At 44.0% G+C, this 25,244-nt stretch overlaps 1 protein-coding gene and 1 long non-coding RNA gene across 4 annotated transcripts in view; one reads left to right on the top strand and one right to left on the bottom strand.

Annotated features, from left to right (window-relative positions):
• Positions 1–22,462, bottom strand: part of LOC130381149 (uncharacterized) — a 32,333-nt gene extending 9,871 nt beyond the window's left edge. Inside the window, exons 1-2 of the long non-coding RNA XR_008895340.1 lie at positions 22,085–22,462; positions 10,741–10,881 (exon numbers count right to left, since the gene is read on the bottom strand). This is a non-coding gene — a long non-coding RNA (uncharacterized LOC130381149). The remainder of the gene's footprint in view (positions 1–10,740; positions 10,882–22,084) is intronic.
• Positions 9,112–17,312, top strand: LOC130381147 (myeloperoxidase-like). 3 transcript variants are annotated; one of them, XM_056588604.1, is made up of 15 exons: positions 9,112–9,139; positions 9,246–9,312; positions 9,535–9,616; positions 10,277–10,452; positions 10,761–10,893; positions 12,468–12,597; positions 12,688–12,894; positions 13,010–13,373; positions 13,748–13,908; positions 14,017–14,275; positions 14,360–14,530; positions 14,671–14,908; positions 15,152–15,372; positions 15,690–15,818; positions 16,137–17,312. In XM_056588604.1, the coding sequence occupies exons 2-13, from the start codon at positions 9,246–9,248 to the stop codon at positions 15,360–15,362; spliced, it is 2,199 nt and encodes a 732-aa protein (XP_056444579.1). In that variant the 5' UTR covers positions 9,112–9,139; the 3' UTR covers positions 15,363–15,372; positions 15,690–15,818; positions 16,137–17,312. The 3 variants fall into 3 exon arrangements, with proteins under 3 accessions (XP_056444579.1, XP_056444577.1, XP_056444580.1); XM_056588602.1 differs by having other exon boundaries at positions 15,690–15,761; XM_056588605.1 differs by lacking the exons at positions 9,112–9,139; positions 9,246–9,312; positions 9,535–9,616 and adding an exon at positions 10,089–10,137 and having other exon boundaries at positions 15,690–15,761.
• Positions 22,463–25,244: the final 2,782 nt, after the last annotated feature.

The raw sequence follows: 25,244 nt of genomic DNA on the forward strand, positions 1-25,244 counted from the left end.
CAAACATCCTTCACATTCACCGAGCGAACATTATGAAAGTAAAATGCACATTTCTCGCTAGAAATGTTTCCATAAAAGCATTTAATGGCGTAACTATGTTACTATTTCCACACAGAATAAAGAAAGATGTCGGCCGTATGCTTCTGTCCAAGCTCACTACTCTCTGCCAGTGACGTCGGGTCAAGCTCAACGCTAATTGGGCAACGCGGCTAATCGTCAGACGCGTATCTCGCGTACTTCGCGTAAAAAGTTCAATTTTTTGAACTCTTGAAATGTACGCGATATACGCGCGTATAGCGCGTAAATATACGCGCCACATACGCGCTATACGCGCGTAAAATGTTGCTTATACGCGTATTACGCGTGAAACGCGTAATACGCGTATTAAACCAATGGTTCCCTATGGAAAAAATGGCGATTTTAGACGCGAAGTACGCGAGATACGCGTCTGGTGTGGCCGCACCTTGAGGCAGTGTGAGTCAATGTAACACAGCGATTTATTATTTTATTTAGACAAAGAAAATATTACATTTTCCCGCCCTGACTGTACGTCAGGGTCCGGGATCAGTCGGCGGCGGCTTGCTGGCCGGGACACGGATTCATTTGCAACCCGGATGCCGAGGCGTGAACGTCTCCTGTTAGCTCCTGCTAACAGAGCAGCTGGGAGGGACTGCTGCACGAGGACTGGGCTGCCTGTAAGTGCTTTGAGACGGGGGAGGCACCCGGTGCTCGTTGTGAAGAGGTAATAGCGATAGTGCTTTCACCTCAAAAAGTCGCCAAAAGTCACCAATAACAGCTGAAAAAGGAGCTAGATTTGTCTCTTGTCGCTGTTTTGAAAAAAAGTCGCCAAAGGGGTCTGAAAAGTAGCTAAATATAGCGACAAAATCGCTAAGTTGGCAACACTGACACTGACGCTCGTAATCTGTAGTGCAAGGGAGTTCGCGCACAGATCCCTGAGACAAACGGCTACGCGCACACATGCAAACCCATAGCGAGTGACGTAGGACGTAAAGTCCCGCCCAGGTCGAAGTGGCGTCGATTTCCGTACATGATGTGGGCGCATCTGTCTGCGTCACACAAATACCCGGCGCATTTACTGACGCATATGACGTTTAGAAATGTTCAGCGTAGTGTCCGAATTCTCGTTCCCTATTCCCTATATAGTGCACTAAATCATGTACACTATATAGGGAATAGGGAACGAGTGTATAGGGAACGATTTCTAACACAGCTCCTCCTGTTTCTAACCAGGCCCCCAGGATAGGCGCATACTTCCGCAATCCACCAGTGCTCAGAGGCCAAGCCTGGTATTGCAGCTGTTTAAGCTGGCTGTGGACGGGGGTCCGTCATTTCATGTGGCCCAGAAGTAGATATCGCCGTCCACTCCAATACAAGTGGGGAACAGGATTGTGTCTCCGCAAAAAATGTCTGGATAAGTGGATATCAATCAAAGGCTCATAATTATATTTCTACCCTGTTCTAAAAAAATTTAAGTTTTTTCTTTTCAAAACGCCTCCTCAAGCGTTTTATTAGCAGTTTATGTTGGGTGGGCAGCTGAAAGGAGTCGTACTGAAACAAACGGCTCCTTGCTATGGACCTATTTTGAAGTGCACGGCTCCATTAACTTCCGAATTAAATTAAATTCCGAATTAACTTCCATTAACTCCATTAACTTCCAAAGTCTGAGATTTGTCCTTTTACTTAACATGAATGGCGTTGAACACGGATATATAACACACATATCATTGAAATAGCTGTAACAGGCACGGACGTATTGATTACCTGAATGATTATGGGAGACCTACGTAATTTTCATAATATTGTTAATTGTCTAATATTAACATTTCAGTTGCGTTGGTAGATATTTCATTTTCATTTGCTTGTTTAGCTATGTATGACAGGGTTATGGTTAGCTATGTATGACAGTTGACAATGTTGGTGTATTACAATTCATTATTTGGGTAGGCTACTCCAACTTCGTTGCTGGTCGATATGTAAACATTTACTTTTATATAAATTATTGATCGCATTTTTCGGAAATAGTTAGTTGGAAGGAATCTGTTTCTTAAGCAATAACATTGAACTGAATTGCTTAGGCCTACATACGTTTACTATGTTACTATGGTATTATATGGAGCAATCCTACATATTTATGAAGTTTCCAGATCAATAAAGTTCTATCTCTTTTTATTTGAACTGCCTGTATGTCATCTTGATTATAGTATTACAGTGTGTACCTTGGTTATCAGCTATCATAGAATGGTGTCCAGTTTTGCTAATGCCTGCTCAAGTTATTTAAATACTTCATTCTATGGATATCTGAAAATATTTACAGATGGTTCTAAAGATCCCAAAGGACAATGTGGTATTGGCATATATATTCCAGAATTTGAAAAAGGATATGGATATAGAGTGGGTGACTTTATCAGTATACTCAATCGAGATGGCCACAATAATAACCGCTCTTAGATGGGTTGTAGATACTAAGTTTTATAACAGATAATTCAATACGTGAAGATTTGGTGATAGAGGTAAAGCATCTTCTTTTAAATATTATAAGCCTTGGTTTAGTTATTCAGTTCTGTTGGATTCCAGCCCACCATGGAATATATGGCAATGAAATTGCTGATAAATTAGCTAAAAGATACTAACCTAATTAGAAGAATTTAACCTTAAGTATATATATTTTTTATTTTTATTTATTCATTTCTTTTGTTAGTTTTTTTTTTTTTTTTTTTTGGTTTTTTCTTTGAATTTATTTTTATGATTTAAAGTATCATTTGCCAACGTCCTTGTCACAAACTCCTGTGTAGTAGTCCAGTAGGTGGCGGTATATGGGGAAAAACTATGATCCTCCACTAAACTACAAGAAGAAGAAGATCTCTGCATCCGGTACGTCACGGACTAGGTCACGTGTCTTGGCCCCATAACGCGGAAGCAAATCGCTCCTGTATGCAATAGGGGCTGTTTCCCAAAGTGAAGGCTGCAGCCTTGCTAGGACGCGTCCTTGCTAGTCGCGTCCTATGGAGATGAGACTAGAGTGCTAGCTCGAGTGCTTCCTAGCGTTTGTAACGTCTGACTTTGGGAACGACTTGGTAGTGTGGAAGCGCTTCCGCTTTTATTAATACTGCGTGTCCGCTTGTAAACACATGTGCGCTTATGAATAAATATCGATCAGCAATCAAGCTGATCGATATTTATTTGACTTTTGTCTGTTATGAATGCGGTCATGTCTCCTTCGCATGGAGCTGTCACGTTAAAATTGTACCGGGGGCGAAAATTGTACCGGCCTACGTCATCGTTTGTTTACATCCTGACAACCTGACAACCTGCCCTGCAACAGACGACGCGATGCAGAAAACATTTTTCCAAACGACGAAATAACATAATACAGATAGCGGATCGCTATCTGAATTATGATAGATAGCGATAACACTTGTTTTTACTTTATATTTGTATTGTATTTAATTGTTTAATCGAAACAATAAAGAACATTGCCCGCGAAACGGGCGATCGCGTCAAATGACGCGTCAAATCACGTAGGAAGGTTCTTGAACATTCTAGACTATGAAACCTGCTTAAAACACTCAGTTTACTAGCTAAATTCGATTAAACAATTCAATACAATACAAATATGAAGTAAAAACAAGTGTTTTCTAGCGATCCGTTATCTGTATTGTGTTTCAAGAACCCTCCTACGTCATTTGACGCGATCGCCCGTTTCGCGGGCAAAACATTTGTCATTTGACGCGATCGCCCGTTTCGCGGGCAATTTTTTTTATTGTTTCGATTAAACAATTAAATACAATACAAATATAAAGTAAAAACAAGTGTTATCACTATCCATCATAATACAGATAGCGATCCGCTATCTGTATTATGTTATTTCGTCGTTTGAAAACATGTTTTCTGCATCGCGTCGTCTGTTGCCGGGCAGGTTGTCAGGATGTAAACAAACGATGACGTAGGCCGGTACAATTTTCGCCCCCGGTACAATTTTAACGTGACAGAGGCTCTCGATGTGTATAACACACTCAGCCTTCCTGAAGAAAAGACTATGAATGATGTCCTCACGGCTTTTGAAGCCAATTGTCTGCCCAAGAACAATACAGTGTTTGAAAGGCACCAGTTTTGGGCGCACCCTAAGACAGTCTCCAAGGGCGTCAGATTGTTTTTAGAAGTGGTGGGGACAATAACCATAAGCTTGAGTGTGGTTTGAAAAGTGCTGCGTACCCTTATGTAAGCTATTCGTCCATTCAACGCTGCATTACAATATGCTCTACAGAGTTGTCAGGTGTTGAAAATCCTATTTGGACAATAAAAGTTGAAAACCACAGTTTGTGTTTTGGCTTGTTTTGCAAAACAGCGTTGGAAACACCAGGGTCTTGGCTCGGGATATGTAATACTAAAACACACAGGACAAAGAACAGTGTTGGCAATTTAACACTTATCTTGACATCAACAAAGTTTAACAGACAAACAATGGCAGACTGTAAAGGGGGTACGAAATGAAATGAGGTACTGAGCATCAGCCTTTTGAAGACGAGCAAGGGCTGCTGGTAGCATATGTTATGCTGCATTAAAAAAACAAAAGCAAAAACAAGCGCCCAGAGAAGTATTGCATCTGCCAAATCCTGTCCACCAGTAAACACTCGCCAAGGACCAATGTAGACTTCACTCGTTACAACATCATAAGCAAATTGCCCGCAAATAAAATCCCCTACATTTTAGGATAATCACACAGGTTATGCGAGAACATATTTATGTCAGGATAGGCCTACCAGGCTCCAAGTCTAACGTCACATATCTCAAATCAGACAAAACAACGATAACCACATTGGCATAGCAATCGCACCGTGTGTAGCTGCTACTAGCTGCAATCTATATATACAATGCATACTAGCTGGAGCACCAACCAGAATCAGATCACAATCACTTAGGACCGTGGGTAACCTTTGGCCAGGTCATCACGAGCAAACAGAACCAGGAGCAAAGTTTACATAAACCAATTTCTTATCTTATGGGGCCCTCCACAAGCAGGCTAGATGATGTATCCATATCGTTATCCAGTGTCACAAACATGCTTTTTACAGGAAGCAAAAGGACCGGCTATTTTCTGAGTAAAAATGTCAATTTTGGCTGTCCGTCTTGAAACTTCTCCTGTGCGTTCACACCAAATGCGACGGGCGACAAGATCCCATACAAAGTGAACGTGGAGACGTATATTGGGCGAATTTTTTGCGAGAGAAAACCGGCGACAAGTTTTGATTTGTCTCGCCGTGCACAGGTGAGCGCGTTCAAGAGGATTTGTGGCGCGACAAATTCGCTTGCGTTGAAATATTTCAACTTTGACAAGAATTTCGTGTGATGACTGCCAATCAGCGTTCAACAGCGTGGCCACTGAGTGACATGTGTAACGTAACAGCCAATCAGCGTTCAACCATCAAACTCAGTGCAGTGCAGCATGGAGGAGAAAGTGATTGTTGCTGTTTGCGACTCCTGGAGCTCTATATACAGTATAATAGTATATAATATAATTGTATAGATAATATCACGGCCAAAAGCTCTGTGCGCCTCCGGATGGCCGTAGCGTGGGGAGCTGGGGATTGGGCTTCTCGGGCTTTGTTTACCGGCGTTGCTATGGTTTCCGGTCTTGTGTGTTCCAACGGTTTATTAGGTAGGCCTATCTTATAAATGAAAATTCGTGTTTTAAATAGTGGTGGGGACATGTCCCCCCCGTCCCACCGTAATCTACGCCTATGACAGTCTCTGTCTCCATTGATAAATATGTGACGGAGCTCAGACAAAAGGGTGAGGACTGTGAGTTTGGCGCAGTGGAAAATGACATGATCAGAGACAAGATTGTGTTCAGTATGGATGACCAGCGTCTTAAGAGACTTTTAAGAGAGCCAAACCTTACATTAGAAAAGGTCATTGACACTTGCCGTGCAGCAGAGGCCGCCAGAGCTCAAATACAAGCAATGAGCGCAGCCACTCAAGAGAGATCTGTACATGCGGTACATAAGAAAAAACAAGACAGTCAACCACGATATAAAGGATCACAGCAATCTTTTCAACACACACAAAGCAGTGGGCATGTGAATACATGCATTAAATGTGGAATATCTCACCAGCCCAAACAATGCCCAGCGTATGGAGTTTCTTGCCATAATTGTGGTAAACAGAACCACTATGCAAAGATGTGTGGGTCGAGTGAAGCACAGCATAGAAGAACAGTGCACGATATCAGTCCAGAAATTGACACTCTGTTTATTGGAACAGTGAACATTGACCAGCTAGACTCCAGCCGTGACAAGTCCTGGTACTCTGAAATACGGGTTGACAATATGCCCGTTAGGTTCAAATTGGATACAGGAGCAGAGGCCATTGTCCTACCACTGAACACGTTTAAGTCCATGAAAAGGAAGGCCAGACGTGAAAGGAGAGCACACCTGCAGCTACAGCCTACAAAAACAGTGCTGGTGGCTTATGGAGGGATGAGGTTGAGGCCAGAGGGGTTGCTCACAGGAGACCAGGACTCTATCCTGATGATCTACAAGATCATCAGGAGAACATGGGTTTAGAGGTGGTAGCAAGGAGATGGCCTTTTTAAAAAGTACATTAGAATCTTCATTGATATACCGTTTTTTGACAGTGTTTGATTTTGTCTGTATATCGGGAATAAAATATATGTTAAAGAAAACACAAAAGTGGTCAGACAAGGAAGGATCAGTCACAGAGAGATCAGAAACATTGAGGCCCTTTGTGATAACCAGGTCTAGAGTGTGCCCCTTACAATGAGTAGCCTCTTTCACATGTTGAGACAGTTCAAATGTGTCCAAAATGGCAAAAAGGTTTTATCATACTTGTCATTCAAATCATCAGTATGAAAATTGAAGTCACCAGTTATAACTAGACAGTCAAATTCTGTGGAGATGCTAGACAATAATTCTGTGAAGTCATCGAAAAAATTTGCAGAATATGTGGGTGGCCTGTAAATAATTAATAGGAGAACTCTGGGGGAGCATTTCAATACAGCACTAAGGTATTCGAACGATGGAAAATCACCAAATAACATCTGTTTCCCCTGAAATACATTTTTAAATATAGCAGCAACCCCTCCACCTCTTTTTCCAGATCTACATGCATCAAAAAAAAGTTATAGTTGGGAGGAGCTGTCTCTATCAGAACGGTTGCACTGTTAATTTGTTCCAGCCATGTTTCAGTTAAAAACATAAAATCCAGTTTAGAAGTTGTAATAAAATCATTAACTAAAAATGATTTGTTATTAAGAGAACTCACATTAAGTAGAGCCATCCTGATGGTGTTGTTGATAGGCTTTAAGGTTGTTTTTGGTTTGGAGGCAATAGATATGAGATTTGTGAGGTTAGCAGTGTGTCTAAGTTTCCCTTTGTTTACTCTCTTAGTGGTTACAGCATGGATGCGAAAGTTGCCCTGCTTTGACGTAGGCAACCTTGGGTTCAGCAGATTATGGCGATGCTATGACCCAGATATAAGTTTGCCAACATATTCCAGTCTCTTGTATTCGGCTGGAAAATCGCAAAGGGAGGAGACATTGGGGCTGGAGAGATAGCTATGGGAGAGATTAGGCTGGAGGTCACCACAAAGGTAGGGGACATTGGGGCTGGAGAGATAGCTATGGGAGAGATGAGGCTGGGGGTCATCGTAGTAATGCAGAGGAGGGTGGTCGTTCCTCGCCAAGCCGGCCACAGTGTTGAGGGCGTCGGGCGCATGGGTGGCAGGCGCGTTTGTGGACTCTTGAAGTGGCAGGAACCGGTTCTTCAGTGGCAGGGTTAATTTCAGTGCCTTGCTAATCCGGCTGATACATGTCTTCTTCTCAACCTGTGCTCTGATTGTGGCCGGTGCGTCAGACCATGGCAAGGTCTGTGGGCTGTCTGCTATCTGTGTGTCAGATAGTGGCAGAGTAGGAGGGGGGTGGCCGTTCCTCGCCAAGCCAGCATCAGCGATGGAGGAAGGCACAGTGTTGATGGCGTCGGGCGGGCTGTTGTCTCTCTTCAAGGTCTTCTTCTCAACCTGTGCTCTGATTGTGGCCTGTGCGTCACACCATGGAGGGGGGTGGCCGTTCCTCGCCAAGCCAGCGTCAGCGATGGGGGAAGGCACCGTGTCGATGGCGTCGGGCGGGCTGTTGTCTATCTTCAAGGTCTGTGGGCTGTCTGCTATCTGTGTCAGATAGTGGCAGAGTAGATGTGTGGGGGAGGCTGTAGTCTCGCTTCTTCTCAACCTGTGCTCTGACTGTGGCCTGTGCGTCAGACCATGGAGATTTGTGGGAAAGCGAGAAGAGAAGATTGTCCCTCAACAGTTTTGAGCCTAACCTGTTTGGGTGTAGGCCATCTGCTCTGAAAAGATATTTGCGCCCCCAGAATAAGTTGAAATTTTCAATAAAGCCCCTTCCTCTTTCATTGCAGACTCTGGAAAGCCATGTATTCAGTGCAAGTAGACGACTGAATCTGTTTATTCCCCTGTCAACTGCTGGTATGGGTCCACTGATGAATGACTTGATGTGTATTTTGTCCAGTGTATCCAATAGATCAGTGTAATCCCTCTTCAGAAGTTCTGACTGTTCTCTTTGAATGTCATTAAATCCTGCATGCACAATAATCTGTGAGATTTTGGGGTTTTCCAATATGATTTTGGCTAGTTCATGGTTGATATCATCAACCCTAACCATTCCATATGGGAAGATGCATGTTTTGATCTTCTTACCCAGGTCCGGATTAACAAATCATAGGCCCCTGGGCACAAATGTCTGAAGCTTAATGTTTGGATGTAAAAAAGTTAAATATTAATCTGAAAAAAGAAAAATTCAATCTGAAAAAAACAAAACAATGTGCTTCAAATATAAAAGTTAGTTAGTTAGTATGATAGTATTTAGATACTACTCAAAGCTTTTGTTGCAAAAGAAACATGATTAGCTGAAATTATACATTTATATGAATCCAGTTCAGCTAGAAGAAGGAAGTAAGAACGACAGTATTTTACTGATATATTGACCCTGGGGGTGAGGCCAAAGATTGTCACTATAAATAGGCTGACACAGGGATAGTCTTCAAACTACCTTAGCATTGTTCTCAATGTACTTTTAGCTTCATCTGCAGAGGTAAGAGGACCTCTTTCCTATGTGGGACCTAGCGGGTCGGTGTGCATTAGGCTTGCATCGGCTTAACATTGATGGCTGATGTTAGGTATGTTTTGTCCACTTTTAGATGAACCTGCTTGTCTGCATTATAACGCTTGGCATCTGTGTGATGCAGGCCCATTCAAACCCATCAAGTAAGCTTTTAAACGATTACCTTCCAAAAACATGGTGCTTTTAATGCATTTTGGTCAATGTTATTATACTGTTGTAGCTGAAGGTTTGGATTCTCCTGAACTTATGTTTTTTCCTTATTAATACTTGTATCTTTAGGTCAAACTTATGGTTTATTTTCTTAATGATCTTCTATCTTAAGGTCGATGTTATGTTTTATTATATTAATGCTCTTGTATCTGAAGGTCTGGGTCGTCCCTATCTTATGGAGTGCTTTGAAGAGGCCAAAAAACTGGTGGATGATGCTTACAAGTACTCGCGAGATGAGTGAGTATGTTGTTGTTGAATCTTATTTTGTCTTGACGAGAATTTGATCAATCACCTTACTGAAAATTATACTGTAACAGGATACTTCCACTATATGCATTCAAGACGATTTTCCATTTGTCTACTGATTCAACTGGCCTGGCTCCGCCTGCCTAAGTACTTTGGCTCAATTTTCATTTCCCTGCAGTAGTACGTCTGGGCTTGCGGTATATTCGCCGGTTTTTTCTCCGGTCAAATTTTGCCAGTCCAATCAGCGAACAGACTAGAGGGAGTGGCTGAGAACAATGATGAGGTTGTGTGCTAGTATCAATTGTCGTCAAACGTTAGCGATTGGTTATGGCAGATCCAGAGTGGCACTGGGCAGATCAAATGGTTTTAAACTCCATCAGACACCCGCCTGCCAGTGAGCATGAGCAAACGTTTGGCAATGGAGAGTGGCCAGACTCTCTGTGCAAATTAAATTTAAGTACGAGAGCCTGGTAGGACCAGGCTATGATTCAACTATAAACACAACAAAAACGGTGATTGATAAGAGAAAATTACCTTTACGTAGCCGTTTTACTTTCCTATTTAACCTAATTAACTTGATGAAAATCATCACGTTAGTACTGCTATGGGTCCCATCGTATCATAACCATGCCCCCCCCCGTTCCCCTCCAGGAGTCTGAGCAGGGTTCGCAGAGAGGTCGTCTCTCCGGCGGACATCCTGCGCCTCATGAAGCAGCCGCGTGGAGCCTCCCGCTCGGCAGTGCGCTCGTCCGACTACATGGACCAGACCCTGCGCCTGCTGCACGACCGCGTCCACCGCGTGCACAAACGCTCGCTCAACACCACAGGTCAGAGCGCACGCGCTATGTTGTTGTCGTTAGTTAGCATGCAGTTTTATTGAGGGCAGGTAAAGTGGCGGAGAGGTGTCGGTGAGGTGTCGGATGAGCTGAATGTGTACACTCATGCATGCACACGCACATTCATATCGACACACATGGGCTTAGTGCATGCACACTCACTCTCCCGCTCACTCACTCAAACACACACACACGGACACACACACACTCAATCAATCATTTGAAAACTTACTCACTAAGTCACTCGAGAACACACAAATGTACAACTTTTTTCTGAACCTATGTTTGCTGTTCTCCAGATCTGCTCCCTCGTGAAGACCTGGAGGTTCTCTCCAAGATCTCTGGATGTGCAGCCAGGGTCAGCGATCCGCCCTGCCGCACCATTCGGAACCTGGACAAATACAGGACAGCCACCAGCGTCTGCAACAACATGTAAGAGCGAAAATTACACTGTTATATTCCTGTCAGCTTGTCGTGTAGACCAAGTGGCTACAGCGGTTCCCAACCTTTTTTGGGCTATGACCCCATTTTGACATAAAAAAATTCTGCCGACCCCAGAGACTTTTTTTTTTCTAGAATTAGTTGAACATGTTTGTTATAGCCTACTGTGAACAAATATAGAGTAGCCAGGATAAGTGCACAAATTGACAATTTTCCAAAGATGTCCGATACATATGCAAGGAGGCACATTTTCTGCTGGTCACACAGAAAGTCTCAAATCTTTTTATTTAACATCCATGGAAAACGCCAACAGCTGGTTTCTCAGCTTGAAAAACTGCTCCAACACGTGACCTCTCGACAACCACCGTGCCTCTGTGTGAAATAGTACGTTTTCATATTCAGAGCAGTGTCGGCACAGTGCTGCAAACAGACGCGCGGGCCGAGGATGTGGCTTGAGGTAATTCACCATGGTTACGACCTGTTGCAGTATGTCTGCGATGGGCGCATTTTAGTTTTTTTTTTTTTACTTCTTCCTCCCCGCATATCGTTTTCACCAATTCGATGGCAGCTGGCAATATTAAAGTCTCAGCAATGCTATGCGGCTTAATATAAGCAATAAGATAGCTCACCTTAAGAGATGCTTTCAGGGCCTGTTCACTAGCAGTCATAGCTTTTTTGAAATACACTCGCTGCTTATTCGGCTCTGCAAATTTAACATCCATGGAAAAATGCTCTTGGTTTGCCGACATGCTCATTGTTTGTCGTCTCAAATGTCTTGGGTTTGTTCGGCTTCATACTCTCGGCAGACAGGACCTTCCTACATAGCAGACATTTCGGCTTCTCCTCGTTGCCTTCCATCACATTTGTAAATCCATACTGAATGAAACTTTGGTCGTATGTTCTCTGTCTCTTTGGTGTCTGTGCCACAGGACCAGGCAGGCGAAGAAATCTTTCCATTTTGTTTTATACTCTCTGAATGCAAGTTTGTGTTTACATTTTACAAGTTTGAGTGGGAGCTCAAGTAATGTGACTGTGCAGTCACGTGATCGCGGCATTGAAAGATGCGCCAGCTCAGATATTTGCTGCATTTTTTTGAACTAGATTTATATTAGTAGTATAGAAGACAGTTATGTGCGATTATTTGTAGTGTATTATTTAAAAAATAATAATATATATCTATATAGGCCTATAGATATAGAAAATTATAACTTTTTTTTTCATTTTTTTTAATCAATTACTAGACATTTCAGGCAACCCCATTTAAATTCTAGGCGAACCCACATGGGGTCGGGACCCCAAGGTTGAAAAACCCTGGTTCCAATTATACTTTTATTTTTAAACATTGCATTCAAATATATGCAATGGCAGTTGATTACCACCAACGATATGTGGACGCAAGTGATAAAAAAAAGAGAGATTGTGAAAACTAGACGTTGAGGCGGTCGACGTGCGTCAACTAATAAAAGATCTTAAGACATTCCCCAACCACAAGTAACATGTGCCCACTTCAATGGAGGGAGAGAGGGAAGTTTCAAAGTAATAGTGTTTCAACATGCTGTCAACAGGATGAGCCCTCGCCTGGGGGCCTCCAACACCCCCTTCAAGCGCTGGCTCCCCGCTCAGTATGATGACGATGTCGCCTTGCCCATCGGCTGGGAGAGAAACCGCCACTTCAACAACTTCGTTCTCCCTCTGGTATGATGTCGTCAGCCCATGCGGCAGTAAAATCCACGTGAGGCAAATACACACGTCTATCTACAACGGATTGTGTCTGTCCTCCATTAGGTCAGAGAGGTGTCCAACCACATCCTGGCGACGCCGGACGAGGTCATGGTCAACGACACTGAATTTTCCCAGATGACGACCCTGTTCGGCCAGTGGATCGACCACGACCTCACCTTCACCCCCTTCTCCCCCAGCATCCGCTCCTTCAGCAACGGCCTCAACTGTGACGAGAGCTGCGAGCACTCTGAGCCCTGCTTCCCCATTCAGGTATGGTCACCGACTGGGTTCCAGTTGGAGCTTTTGTTGTGTAGTACAATCTTTATGTTTAGACAGCGAAGCTGTGGTTTACAATCACCGTTGTCATCTGAGCTCTTCTACACAGATCCCCCACGGCGACCCCCGTTTGCCAACTGGCCCGGACAGCTGCATCCCGTTCTACCGATCGGCGGCCGTATGTGGAACCGGAAATTCGGCATTCAATTTTGGCGGCGTGGCGAACAAGCGGGAGCAGATCAACACCATGACGGCGTTCCTGGACCTGGGCCAGGTGTACGGCTCGGAGGAGCAGCTGGCGAAGGACCTCCGCAACCTCACGACCGATGCGGGCCTCCTGCGCGTCAACGACAAGTTCAGGGACAACGGCCGGGAGCTGCTGCCGTTCAGCCCCCTGCTGCCCAAAATGTGCGCTACACATAAAATAGTCACAGACGACAGAAATGGCCAGGAGGTGCCCTGTTTCCTTGCAGGTTGGCACAAATATGTATATCTTCATGCAACACACACACACACACACACACACACACACACACACACACACACACACACACACACACACACACACACACACACACACACACACACACACACACACACACACACACACACACACACGTCTCTTTATATCGCTATACATCTGTCTTTATACAAGTACTCTGTCTCTTATATTGAAATATATTTATATACAAATAAAAATAGTATTTCTATCTCTTTATATACACCTCTCACACCATCACTGTCTGTCCATCTTGTTTCTATCTCTATATCATAGCTAGCAAACCGTTTATAGACTCCCGACTAGTGTTGTGTCAATCGATTGTGCACGGCATGTGCCGGTTTCCAGGTGATGTTCGTGTCGATGAGAACATTGCCCTGACGTCCCTCCACACCCTGTTCATGCGAGAACACAACCGTCTGGCGCGTGAACTCAAGAAGCTAAACCCGCAGTGGGACGGTGAAACCCTCTACCAAGAGGCTCGTAAAATCATGGGCGCGTACACTCAGGCAAGCCCCACCCCTGCACTTCTTTAGTCATATCCTCTACTGACCGTACCACATCTCCTCCTCACCAAGCGTTCCTCCTCCTCAATACGTGTACTTCCTCCTCCTCAGGTGTTGGTTTTCAGGGACTACCTGCCCCACATCGTGGGTGACGTGGCCATGTCCAGACTGCTGGGCTGCTACCCAGGCTACGACCCCAACGTGGACCCCAGCATCGCCAATGTGTTCGCCACCGCCGCCTACCGCTTTGCCCACCTCGCCATCCAGCCCTTCCTAGCCCGCCTGGACCAAAACTACCGGGAGAACGCCCGCATCCCCAACGTGCCGCTCTACAAGGCCTTCTTCACCCCCTGGAGGATCGTATTTGAAGGTGAGCGGAGGGGACACAAAGTGCTTGCAAGAAACATGAATTTAGAACATGGTCGTTTTCTTCAATGTTGTTGGTTTGTTATAGGCGGAATCGACCCCCTGATCCGAGGTCTTGCGGGCCGTCCTGCCAAACTGAACGCTAAGAAACCAGTGCTGGTGAACGCGTTGCGGGAGAGGCTCTTCCAGTTTGTCATGCACCTGGCTCTGGACCTTGGGTCACTCAACCTGCAGAGGGGCCGGGACCACGCCATCCCTGGTACCTATCCCCTAAAAGCCTCTCCTCCTCTCGTCTGCTTCCTCTTTGCTCGCTTGATTCAACTTACCGTTATTCAATTTATGACGCTGTAAAGGCTATGCAATCTGATAGAAATCCACCTCTTTTACTCAACACGCTAGGCTACAACGCGTGGCGTAAGTTCTGTGGGCTGTCCCAGCCCGGCAACCAGGCAGAGCTGGCTCAGGTCCTTAACAACGCGGGCCTGGCGACAAGGCTCCTGCAGCTGTATGGAACACCAAGCAACATCGACGTGTGGCTGGGAGGCGTGGCAGAACCCTTGGTCCAGGGTGGCCGTGTGGGCCCTCTGTTCGCCTGCCTCATCGCCTACCAGTTCAAGAACATCCGCCAGGGAGACAGGTACGCATGCTGACATGTACTGACTGGATTGACGTTAGGGTGCAAAACCGAAAGAAGGGCGACGCGGTTTGATCTAGATAAACTTTGGAGTATGATTGAATATTCAAGTTTGAGTTGAATTAAGAGGCAGGTGATTGAGGAGCAGGTAAAGGGGTAGGGGTCTGTGGAAATCATGGAGACCCACTTCAATACCCAGGCACGATCCATCTCATAACAACATTGAGTTCTGTTTGCCGTGAACAGGTTGTGGTACGAGAATCCGGGCGTGTTCAGCCCCAGCCAGAGGAATGTGCTGCGCACTGCCTCCCTGGCCAGGATCATCTGCGACAACACAGGCATCTCCGGCGTCCCCCTGGACCCCTTCAGCCTCCTCAGCCGTAGAAACCATCTGGTCAGCTGCTCCACAATCCCAAGCATTAGCCTCTTGCCCTGGAGGGAGAGGCCCCACGATTAGGCAGCATCAGGTGAGGATCAGGAATGTGAAAGGCTCGCTTTCAATTCAGAAGAACCTTTAGCGTGCACATTTTATTGAATCCTCAATCGTTTTTAAAAGCTTTGTTTGTTTCTGCAGGCACAAATGAAATTCTTGCAGCCATTGAAGCTGATGTAATAATTATGAATGTATTTTTTTATCCAGTGTTGGACAATACACTTATTGATATGTTAATTTCCCATACTTGCCCACAGATCCTTCCCCCCTTTCTTTTTAATAAACTGATATGTAAATACTGAGGGAGAAAAGATGACAGATACCGATTTGTATTATCTTGTTTGTATCCAGAGGACCAGGCTTTCCCAGGCAGAGCAGGACATCATGGGCAAGATGGAGCCAAAGATGGAAGAGGACAATGAGGTGGTTATTTCTCACATCTCTGTAGGACAAGAAGAATGAGCTAGTTCAGGAATAAGGGTGTGTGATCTTGTGAACAATTATCTGTGTTCCTAATGGTTATTGGAATTATTTACTCCAGCTTTCATTTGCTGTGAAATTGGTCAATGACAATTATATTATAGAAAACGTTAGGCCATGTCATTAAAGTCTGTGACCTTATCCCCCTTTTGCAGATTCACTCATGACGTTTCTTTCATTTTTCATAATCCAACTAGCGCCTTGCATAGCTTTAAAATAGTGCAGACCCTGTAGCCCGAGCAAGTACCTGAACATCTGACAGGTGATCATGCAGTTCCTCTAACATTACCTTCTGCTTGTATTTTTCCTCCTCTGAAGGTTCCCCAGGGGGCATAAGAGGTGAACCTGGCCCTTGAAAGAAAGATTTCTAATCAATGCAACCCGTTAACTGTCTTTACCTGCCTGACTTGATGGTGAATTTGTGTCGCACCATTCCACAAACCGCTTTTCTCTCAACACCGGGGGCCCGGTATTTTTTTAAGGCCACTGTTACACCATGAAACGTACAATGACATTTTTAACAACAACTCTGACAATTGAATTACTTTGTCAGAGTTGGTAAACATTTTTAAACCTTGTTTTGTCTATCCACTAAATTTATTTGCACAAATCAATTCTGTTTGAATCCGATCTATTATTTTTTTTTAATCTGTATCATATGAAGCGAACCAACTGCTTTCAATAAATAATTCCTGTTGATGGAATTGTTAAATCGAGAAACATTTTTACGGGTTAACGACAACTAGTTCAAAGCCAAACTCAGAGCGTCAGTATTAAACCATTATTTTAACCAAGTGGACGTTTGGCTCGGCCTAGTGGCCATTGATTGAACTGCAATGCTGCAAACGGGCCATGGATGCCATGGACACGCACAAAAAGAAAATCTTAATAAAATCCATTAATCTTTCACCTCAATCAAATAAAAAAAGGAAGAAAAATCACTGCTTCTCTTTTACATCAGTGTCAGGATGAATATATATCACAATTCTGATTCAAAAGGTTATCTGTATGTAATGGCTTGTTTCCATACGACAGCCAGGGAAGATGCACAGGACATCGCCACCTGTTTCTAACTCACTGTTTGATGATTGGTTATCGTTGTATAATGCAGTGTTTGTATGGGTAGACAAAAGATGTGGGAGCGTAGGATAATGGCCGTTTGGAGACCGGTACTTTGGAACATGAGGATCGACATATAGGCTACAGAGATAAAAACAAAACCGACCAGGCTTGGAAAGAGATCGTTGAGGAGTTTGGCCTGCCAGGTACTTACAAGTTTTGTGAAAAACATAAAAACTTTCATACGGTATCTCCGTAAAACAACGGCGAAAGTTAAATTTTTTGAACGTATATTACGGACATACCGGACAGAAATTTTACGGAGGGGAGGAGTCTCGGAGGAAAAACGGACATTACGGAGAATCACATAGGAATGAATGGACTTTCGGTCGGAGACGGTTGGATCGCATACGAGAATGTACGTATGTGGAAACGAGGCGTAATAGCCGCGGCTATTAGTCATTCACTCCGGCTATTAGTCATTCACTCCGGCTATTCACTCCGGCTATTAGTTATTCACTCCGGCTATTAGGTATGCAGAACGAGCCCCTCCCTCTTCTTTGCTTGACCACTATGTTTGAAGGCTGTCTAACCAATCAGAGCTGCAGTGCCTCGATGTTTCGCTGTAACATAAAGCTGTGTTGTCTTTACTAGTTTCACTACAATGTAATGTAGCTAGTGGAAAATACATTTGTGTCTAGTACAGTGATATATTTGTATATGTTAGGCTATATATTGAGATGGCAGTGTGCGAAATACCCGACAATATTCGGGGATGTCCTCATCCCCAGATTGTTCTCGATGCAGTAGCCAGCTAGGCCATAACATTACATAACATGAACATGAACTGAATAAATGCCAGGTATATAGCATATCGGAGACGGGCACACAATCAGTGCATTTGCAAATGAGAGCCTGCAGTAGGCCTATGACCGATCTTGTGACATGTGGTCGGAGAGAGTCGTGTGTGTGTGTGTGTGTGTGTGTGTGTGTGTGTGTGTGTGTGTGTGTGTGTGTGTGTGTGTGTGTGTGTGTGTGTGTGTGTGTGTGTGTAGAGCAAGTTGTTAAAGGTAGTGTTTCTATTTGACGTTATATTTCATGGATGCAAGCAAGCCAAGACAATCAATCTATATCTATAGCCTACATGACAACACACACACACACACACACACACACACACACACACACACACACACACACACACACACACACACACACACACACACACACACACACGCACACGCACACACTTTAAACACTGGTAAAGCAATAGGAGCCTGCATTGGCTAAAGTTGTTGCGATGCGCGTTATTTTATAACAGGGAGGGGCAAAGTTGTGCATTACAATGCAAACACTACTGGCATTTATTCAGTTCATGTTCTAGCCTATATAGCATATCGGAGACGGGCACACAATCAGTGCATTTGCAAATGAGAGCCTGCAGTATGACCGATCTTGTGACATTATTTAACCATCCATCTACAGCTAATACGATCAGACAGATACATCATTGATCACATATAAGCCCATTACAAGCCCAACATCACCACGGCAGGTGCGCTCTCTCTCGCACATTCACACAATCACTCCAACTTCTCCAACTCCAAGGCAAGACTGTTTCACTAAGACCACAAACAACCACAACTACACAGCCTACATATCCACAACAATGCACAACAATCAGTTCATTGCTTCTATCTTCTGTTTGTCGCACATGGCTAATTTGCATACTTGCACATGACTGTCGGCTCCGCTTGTCAAAAAAATAGAACGTATTTGTGAATAAATGCTTTTCATTCTGAATACTGGACTTGGTGAGCTTAAATAGGCTACATTTAAGTGACCTTTAGTGAGATGGCCTAAAACTGAATTATTTGGAGGACTTATAGCCTACTTGTAGTGAAGTATTTTTAACAGTGTGTGGAATCTACAGCTCATCACTTTCACTGGCTAAGCAAAATGAATCCCGAAAAGTTGAACCTCTGAATTGATCCTGAAAGCCTATGTCCTAGAATAATTAATTTGTATTCCGTTTTAGGACATCTCACTAAAGGTCACTTAAATGTAGCCTATTTAAGCTCACCAAGTCCAGCTATTGGGACACAGCCTAAATCGACGCCACTTCGACCTGGGCGGGACTTTACGTCCTACGTCACTCGCTATGGGTGTGCATGTGTGCGCGTAGCCGTCACTCGCGATGGGTGTGCATGTGAGAAAGGTTTTGGCTTTTAGTGTCTATGGGTTGGTAATAACGGTTCTGATGATTTTTCTGATGGAAAAGTGGTCTTTTATTTCCATAATCTTTGTTCAGTGAACGCACAAACCCGTTTGTTAGTTAGCAGTTAGACAAAATGCGATCTCTTTGTTTACAGTTACCAACGACCAACGTTTAAAGACTGATGATTGGGGGTTCGATTCCCTAGTGATGCAAGGTTTTTTCTTTCATTTTGGACTGCACACACATCGCGAGTGACGGATACTCGCACAATGTACACACATCACTGTCTTTACAATTTCTAGGCAACCGAAGTTTGAAGATTGTCAAGTGGTTAACTCTTGAACTAAGACCTGATGGGTTAGTGGTCAGAGAACAACTCATTGACGCGGGGATAAGGGGTTTGATTCCTTAATGAAGCTAGCTTTTTTCTTTCATATAGGACTGGATGTTTGTATGCCATTTTGCGTAACTTGTAGTTTATGATGAAGAAATGTTACTGGGGTTAAGGTTAGGGTAACGGTAAGGGTAAGACACAGAGGGCCCTATTTTAACGGTCTGAAACGCAAGTGGGAAGCGCAAAGCGCAAGTAGCTTTGTGGGCGGTTCTACGGCGCTATCGCTATTTTACAGGCGGATAAATGACACTTGCGTCGCGGCGCAAGTGTCAAAAGGGTTGGTCTGAAGCAGCCTAATTACCCGTAGGTGTGGTTTGGGCGTAACGTCCAACAAACCAATGAGAGTGCCAGCTCCCATCCCCTTTAAGAGCCATGAGCGCATTTGAATCGGACGAGTTGATATTTTGACAGCGCGTCTGCAGTCTCCGATGAGACAGATGCACATGCATTTCAAACTGCAAATGGCTCAGTTTATTGCCAAATAATATGGCCTAATTCACACATGGAATAAGGGGTTTTCTTCCACAACTTCAGAAATACTGAGTCCTCAAATAAATTTCGGCAAAGAAAACGTAGGCCTATATGATATAACATAGGATATGCGGTAACTGTGGTTCTATTTAATGATATACGCAATACATTATAAACATTGTTTCTTATCAGTATTGTATGCTATCCTAATATGCATGTGTCCCCGCGGTAATAGACATTGCCATTGATTGTATTATGCGTTACGTGTTTAGTTTGCGTGTGTTTAAACAGAGCACACACGCGCGCCCGCATTCATTCATTCTTTTTAACACTCACTCGCGGTAAAACAATGTTTTTCACGATCAAATACTCATCAATACTAAAAGTTATGGGCATGTAGGCCTACACGATGTCTGTGTCAAGAAAATATGTGTTTGCTGCACGGTGTTTGCAGATGCATTGATTTAAAAGTACAACTTATTACCGCTGCATCAGCTGTTCTTTCCCAAATAATTTACCAAGAATGTGCGGCTAGGTAGATGAGAGAAGCAAAGTGTATGCGCGAGGTGCACAAGCAATCCGTATGCATCGCATGCGCATGTATGCATGCGCCCTTAAAATAGCATCTGAACAACGCGCCACTGACTTTAAACCAGGTATTTCCTGGTCAGTAGCGCAATGGTATTCAGAAACGGCAAAATACCGTTTGCGCCAGAACACGCCTCCTCCTTCCTCCGAACCGCCCCTTGGGGCGCATGATCAATCCCTAATTTACCGGCGAGTGGCGGTGGTGGGAAAAGAACGCTCTGCGCCAGTAGTAAACTAGCAACGACACATGCGCCAGTGACTAAGTCACTTGCGCCGGATGCAAGATAGGGCCCAAAGTGTTTTTGCAACACAATATTTCTTACAATAACAAAGTCCAAAGTTTTGATGACTCCAGTAGGAAACTTAAGATACCTGGAAATGCCTGAGTGCTCACAAAACATCAACAAGTCAGCAGTGTGGTACAGGGTGATCATTTCTGATATACAGTACAAAAGCTGAAACTATTAGCCAGGAGTGGGAAAGATGCAGACGTGGGAAGCAATAAGACACACCAACACACAGTTGCCTGTTGCAAAGTGGTTCAGAGTTTAATATAAATAGTTAGGATTAGCTGGTATGGCGTTATCTGGTATGGCTATAGTAATGTTAGCTTAGTTCGTGTTGTCATGTCATTTGTAGAAATATAGCCTATCATCACAGACTGTAGGAATGTCACCCACCCTCCATCGCGTACGACACTGACGCTCGTAATCCTGTAGTGCAAGGGAGTTCGTGCACAGATCCCTGAGACAAACGGCTACGCGCACACATGCACACCCATAGCGAGTGACGTAGGACGTAAAGTCCCGCCCAGGTCGAAGTGGCGTCGATTTAGAGAGTCCCGAAGGATACAGCCGATGCATCCTTCAAATCCGGGAAATGGAGGCTGCATTCGTAGGCCGCATTTGAAGGACCCTTGGAATTGGGACAGCACTTGGCGCGACGCTGTGACGCAATCGGCGTCGACGCATCCTTCGAATGCAGCCTTCGAAGGATGCGTCCTAGGAATTGGGACACAGCCTATCATCTTATAGCATAGACGGAGCATTGGCTGCTGGGACGCGAGAAATACGGCCGCCATCTTGGAGTGGTCAACCGGGAGCAGCAACAGCAGCAGAAACAGGATGCCGGGCTGTTGTTCAGCGTATTCCTGCTCAAATCGGCGGACCATCCACAATAGGAATTGGGGGATTACTTTTCACAAGTAAGATTTAACAGTACCGTACTATTGGTATAATTGGTATTGAATAATAAAACACGCCAAACCATGTGGCCTTTATCATAGCTACACGTATGACAAAAAACCGCATGAAAATCAGTGGTATTCAGTGAGGTATGATTAATTAAATGCGCTGACAGTTCATTGCTCCAGCCAAACGGATTACACTGAGTGGAGCGGGTGACCACACCAAGATGGCGGCCCCGCGTCTCGTCAGCGCCAGCAGGCGGTAGCATTCGATGCTCCGTCTATCATATAAGATGTCTATGGGTTGAACGGTACGTTTCTAAACTTTCCCTTGGTGAGTGCAATCTTACCTATCAAGGGGTCTAGGTGAGAGGTAGGCTGCTCACCGCAGGACCACAGCCATTGCAGACGAACAGCTCTCTCCGTAACATGCCGCAATGGCACCTCCTCTCCAGGTGATCAGCCCTTTGATTCCCGTCGTTCAGTATCCCCGTAGCCTGGGTATACCCATGCGAGAGGGGTCTGGCTGCAGACATCCACCCACACGCTCCAGACATCCACCCACACGCACTTCCGCTGCAGACAGAAACATCCACCCACACGCCGGAAATTGCGTGCTGGTGGATGTCTGGAGCGCGAGTTGCACATTATTCAACAGCGCCCCCTCGGGTCACACTTTTCGGTGGGTCGCAGAATTCGGTGTCACAACGGGACTCACTGCACGAAGATGTGACGTTCGGCTCAGCTGCACTTGGAGGTTATGGTAGGTGACTATTCAAAACACAGCGATACAATTATAAATGCACGAGACTTGCATTTCTTTACCGATCTATTAGTTTCATTAAGTTTAGATTTTTTCATCAAACAAATAACAGAACGTTACACCAATATGAAGCATTTGTTGTTTTAAAGGCCCACTATGCAACTTCGGGCATTTCTTCGCTGTTTTCTTGGTTTTGGCACGCACATTTCTCTACACAGCGCCCCCTACAGCTTCGTAGTAGATGTTTCACAACACTGTCGTAACAACTCGTTGACGACCCTTCCCCATGCACTTCTACGCGAGCCATGTGCATTTGTTTTCAAAGAAGCCGGCGAATGCGTGGAGCCATGTCCGAAGTAGATGTTCATAAAGTGTAGGCAAGGTTATACATTTTTAAAAGGGTGTATTTGTATTGCAATAAACATAAATCCATCCTTTTTTATAGTTGACGGGGAGAATTTATATCCTAGATTATAATTGTTTTATCTTAGGTTGAACAGAACAATCAGTGTAAGAGGTTTGGCCAACATAATAATCTAAATAAACAAGAACCTGGATTCGGGTATTCAGTCTGTATCTGGGGGACGAGACAGACGAACAGCAAAACACCCATGGAAACAAAGGTGTTTATATGGTTGCAACCAAGCAAGCTAGAAACATACAGGGCTCACAACAAAACGGTCGAGAAAACAATTTTTACAGGGCTCACAACAAAATTGTTGAGCAAACACATTTGTACAGAGACTATCAACATCAAGAATACCACGAAGACAAAGTTCACCCAAGGGTACTTTCAATTTCAAAAGCAACACGGCCAAGTCGGCGTCTGATTTGCAGTCTTCTTTTTCTTTCAGTTCACGCTATTCCTGAAAAGCTTGCCCAACGTTTACTCGTGTCTGGCCTCTCTGTCGGTCAGTCTCCCTTTTCTCTTCTTCTGTTCCTCCGACATTGGGTTTCTCTGTCTCTTTTTAGTCGGCTGATCTATGATGAATGTAACAATCCCTTAGTTACTTGTGTTTATATCGACCCGGTTCCGTGTTTGGGGGTCTGTGCCGTAAAGCAATTCGTTACTTCGCGAGACCCGAGACTCCCGCGAGAGTGGGCGGCGGGTCGCCGGCAGAAACATATTCCTTTTCTCCGCCAAGATGCGCAAGGGGGAGTCGAAACAACGAACAATCGAACAAAAATGTATAATAGAATCATCGCAATGACTCTTAGCCTGTTATATTAAGGTAAATCAAGCCAAAAAAGTTGCATAGTTCCCATTTCACTCGTGTCTGATCTCTTTTCTGGTTCATTCTTCTTTTGGTCCACCGACAGTCGCCTCTTGGGTCCCTTATCAGTCGATTGATCCATGATGAATGCAACAATTGCCTCGCAACTGGCTGTTTCGCAATCTAGCCGGTGCCATGTTTGGGTGTGTGTCTGTGCTGTAAAACATTTTCGAAACTACAATCTGACTACATTTTCGAGGATACTTCCGCTGCGTCACATCCGGATTGTGTCGGTCCGAACAGAGCAAGTTGCATGTGCGCTTTTTCACTGGAGAGGCGACATGGGTAAATGACACACCCACCAATCGACCCAGAAATGGATGCAGAACCATCAGCATAACTCTCAACCTGCATACTTAATGTAATTTTGTCTAAAAAAGTTGCATAGTGGGCCTTTAATCCACAATGACGGTGGCAAACGCTAGCTAGGTGTCATTTTTGCAAGATAGGCAAATGTTTTTTGTAAACGTTGTGTAGCCTATAGTCTGTCTTATTAACCGATTTTACAGATTTGTAGATGTGTTGCGAGTGTAAACGATTTTAAGATTTGGACTTTTGACAGTCATCTGTAGTCCAAAACAGAGTTAAGTTGTAATAAAATAATTAGCACAAATTGAATTGACGCAGCTCGTTTCGCTTTAACTAGAGTTGCACCTATCAGCTGTTCATCTCCGCAGCGATGGCTGAGAAGTGTGATATTATTAAATAGACAAAATCAATCGTTAAATATTCGATCTGCCTGTTTAGTTCATACAATCTGTTTATAACTAAGAGATCATAGCACTTAGTTCAGTTAAAAGGGGTAAAAGAGATGAAAAATGTATTAAAACGGATAAAAGTTAATGAATTACTGTTATGTAATAGCCTACTATCCTGTCTCAGATTCTATTCTGAGCTGGGGCTCAGACAGTTCATAAAACATATAATGACAGAGAGAAACAGATGTAAAGTACAGTATGAGGTAGAAATATATCTCATCATTACTTATATGCCAATAATAGACTACAACCACTACTGAATTACCGGCCTTTAAATAGTTTGCTGTGCTGTGAGAATTTATCGTCTTTGATCTTAATTTTTTCTACAATTACAACATAAATTGTAAAAAAAAATTCTGTCTTTTGTAGATGTATCACTCGATTTTTAGGGATGATTCAAAGCCAGAAGTCAAACGCTGCACAACTTGCTGCACACTTTTCCACTGCCCCCTATGCCCAACTTTTAAACCAACCGTAAACACAAAGCTTCAGTGCCACCTGGAATCCCACATAAAACATTCCATTACATTTAAAGGTGATATATGTATGCGTGTAGAAAGAATATAAGAATGTATGTGTACATGTCTGTAGACAATATTTATGAATGTTTGTCTGCTTACTTTTATAAGTCACTGACTTATTTTCCTCTATCTTTTGCCTACATTGATCTTAGACACAAAGATCAATGATAATTTCCCTGAATCTTCCACCATTC

This window comes from Gadus chalcogrammus, chromosome 4 (assembly GCF_026213295.1).
Source record: "Gadus chalcogrammus isolate NIFS_2021 chromosome 4, NIFS_Gcha_1.0, whole genome shotgun sequence".
Taxonomy (NCBI): Eukaryota; Metazoa; Chordata; class Actinopteri; order Gadiformes; family Gadidae; genus Gadus; species Gadus chalcogrammus.

Coding starts and splice junctions, on each gene's coding strand:
- LOC130381147 (XM_056588604.1), top strand. CDS start 9,246: ATGAACCTGCTTGTCTGCATTATAACGCTTGGCATCTGTGTGATGCAG. Junction 9,617..10,276: donor TACAAGTACTCGCGAGATGA/GTGAGTATGTTG, acceptor GTTCCCCTCCAG/GAGTCTGAGCAGGGTTCGCA. Junction 12,895..13,009: donor AGCCCTGCTTCCCCATTCAG/GTATGGTCACCG, acceptor TCTTCTACACAG/ATCCCCCACGGCGACCCCCG.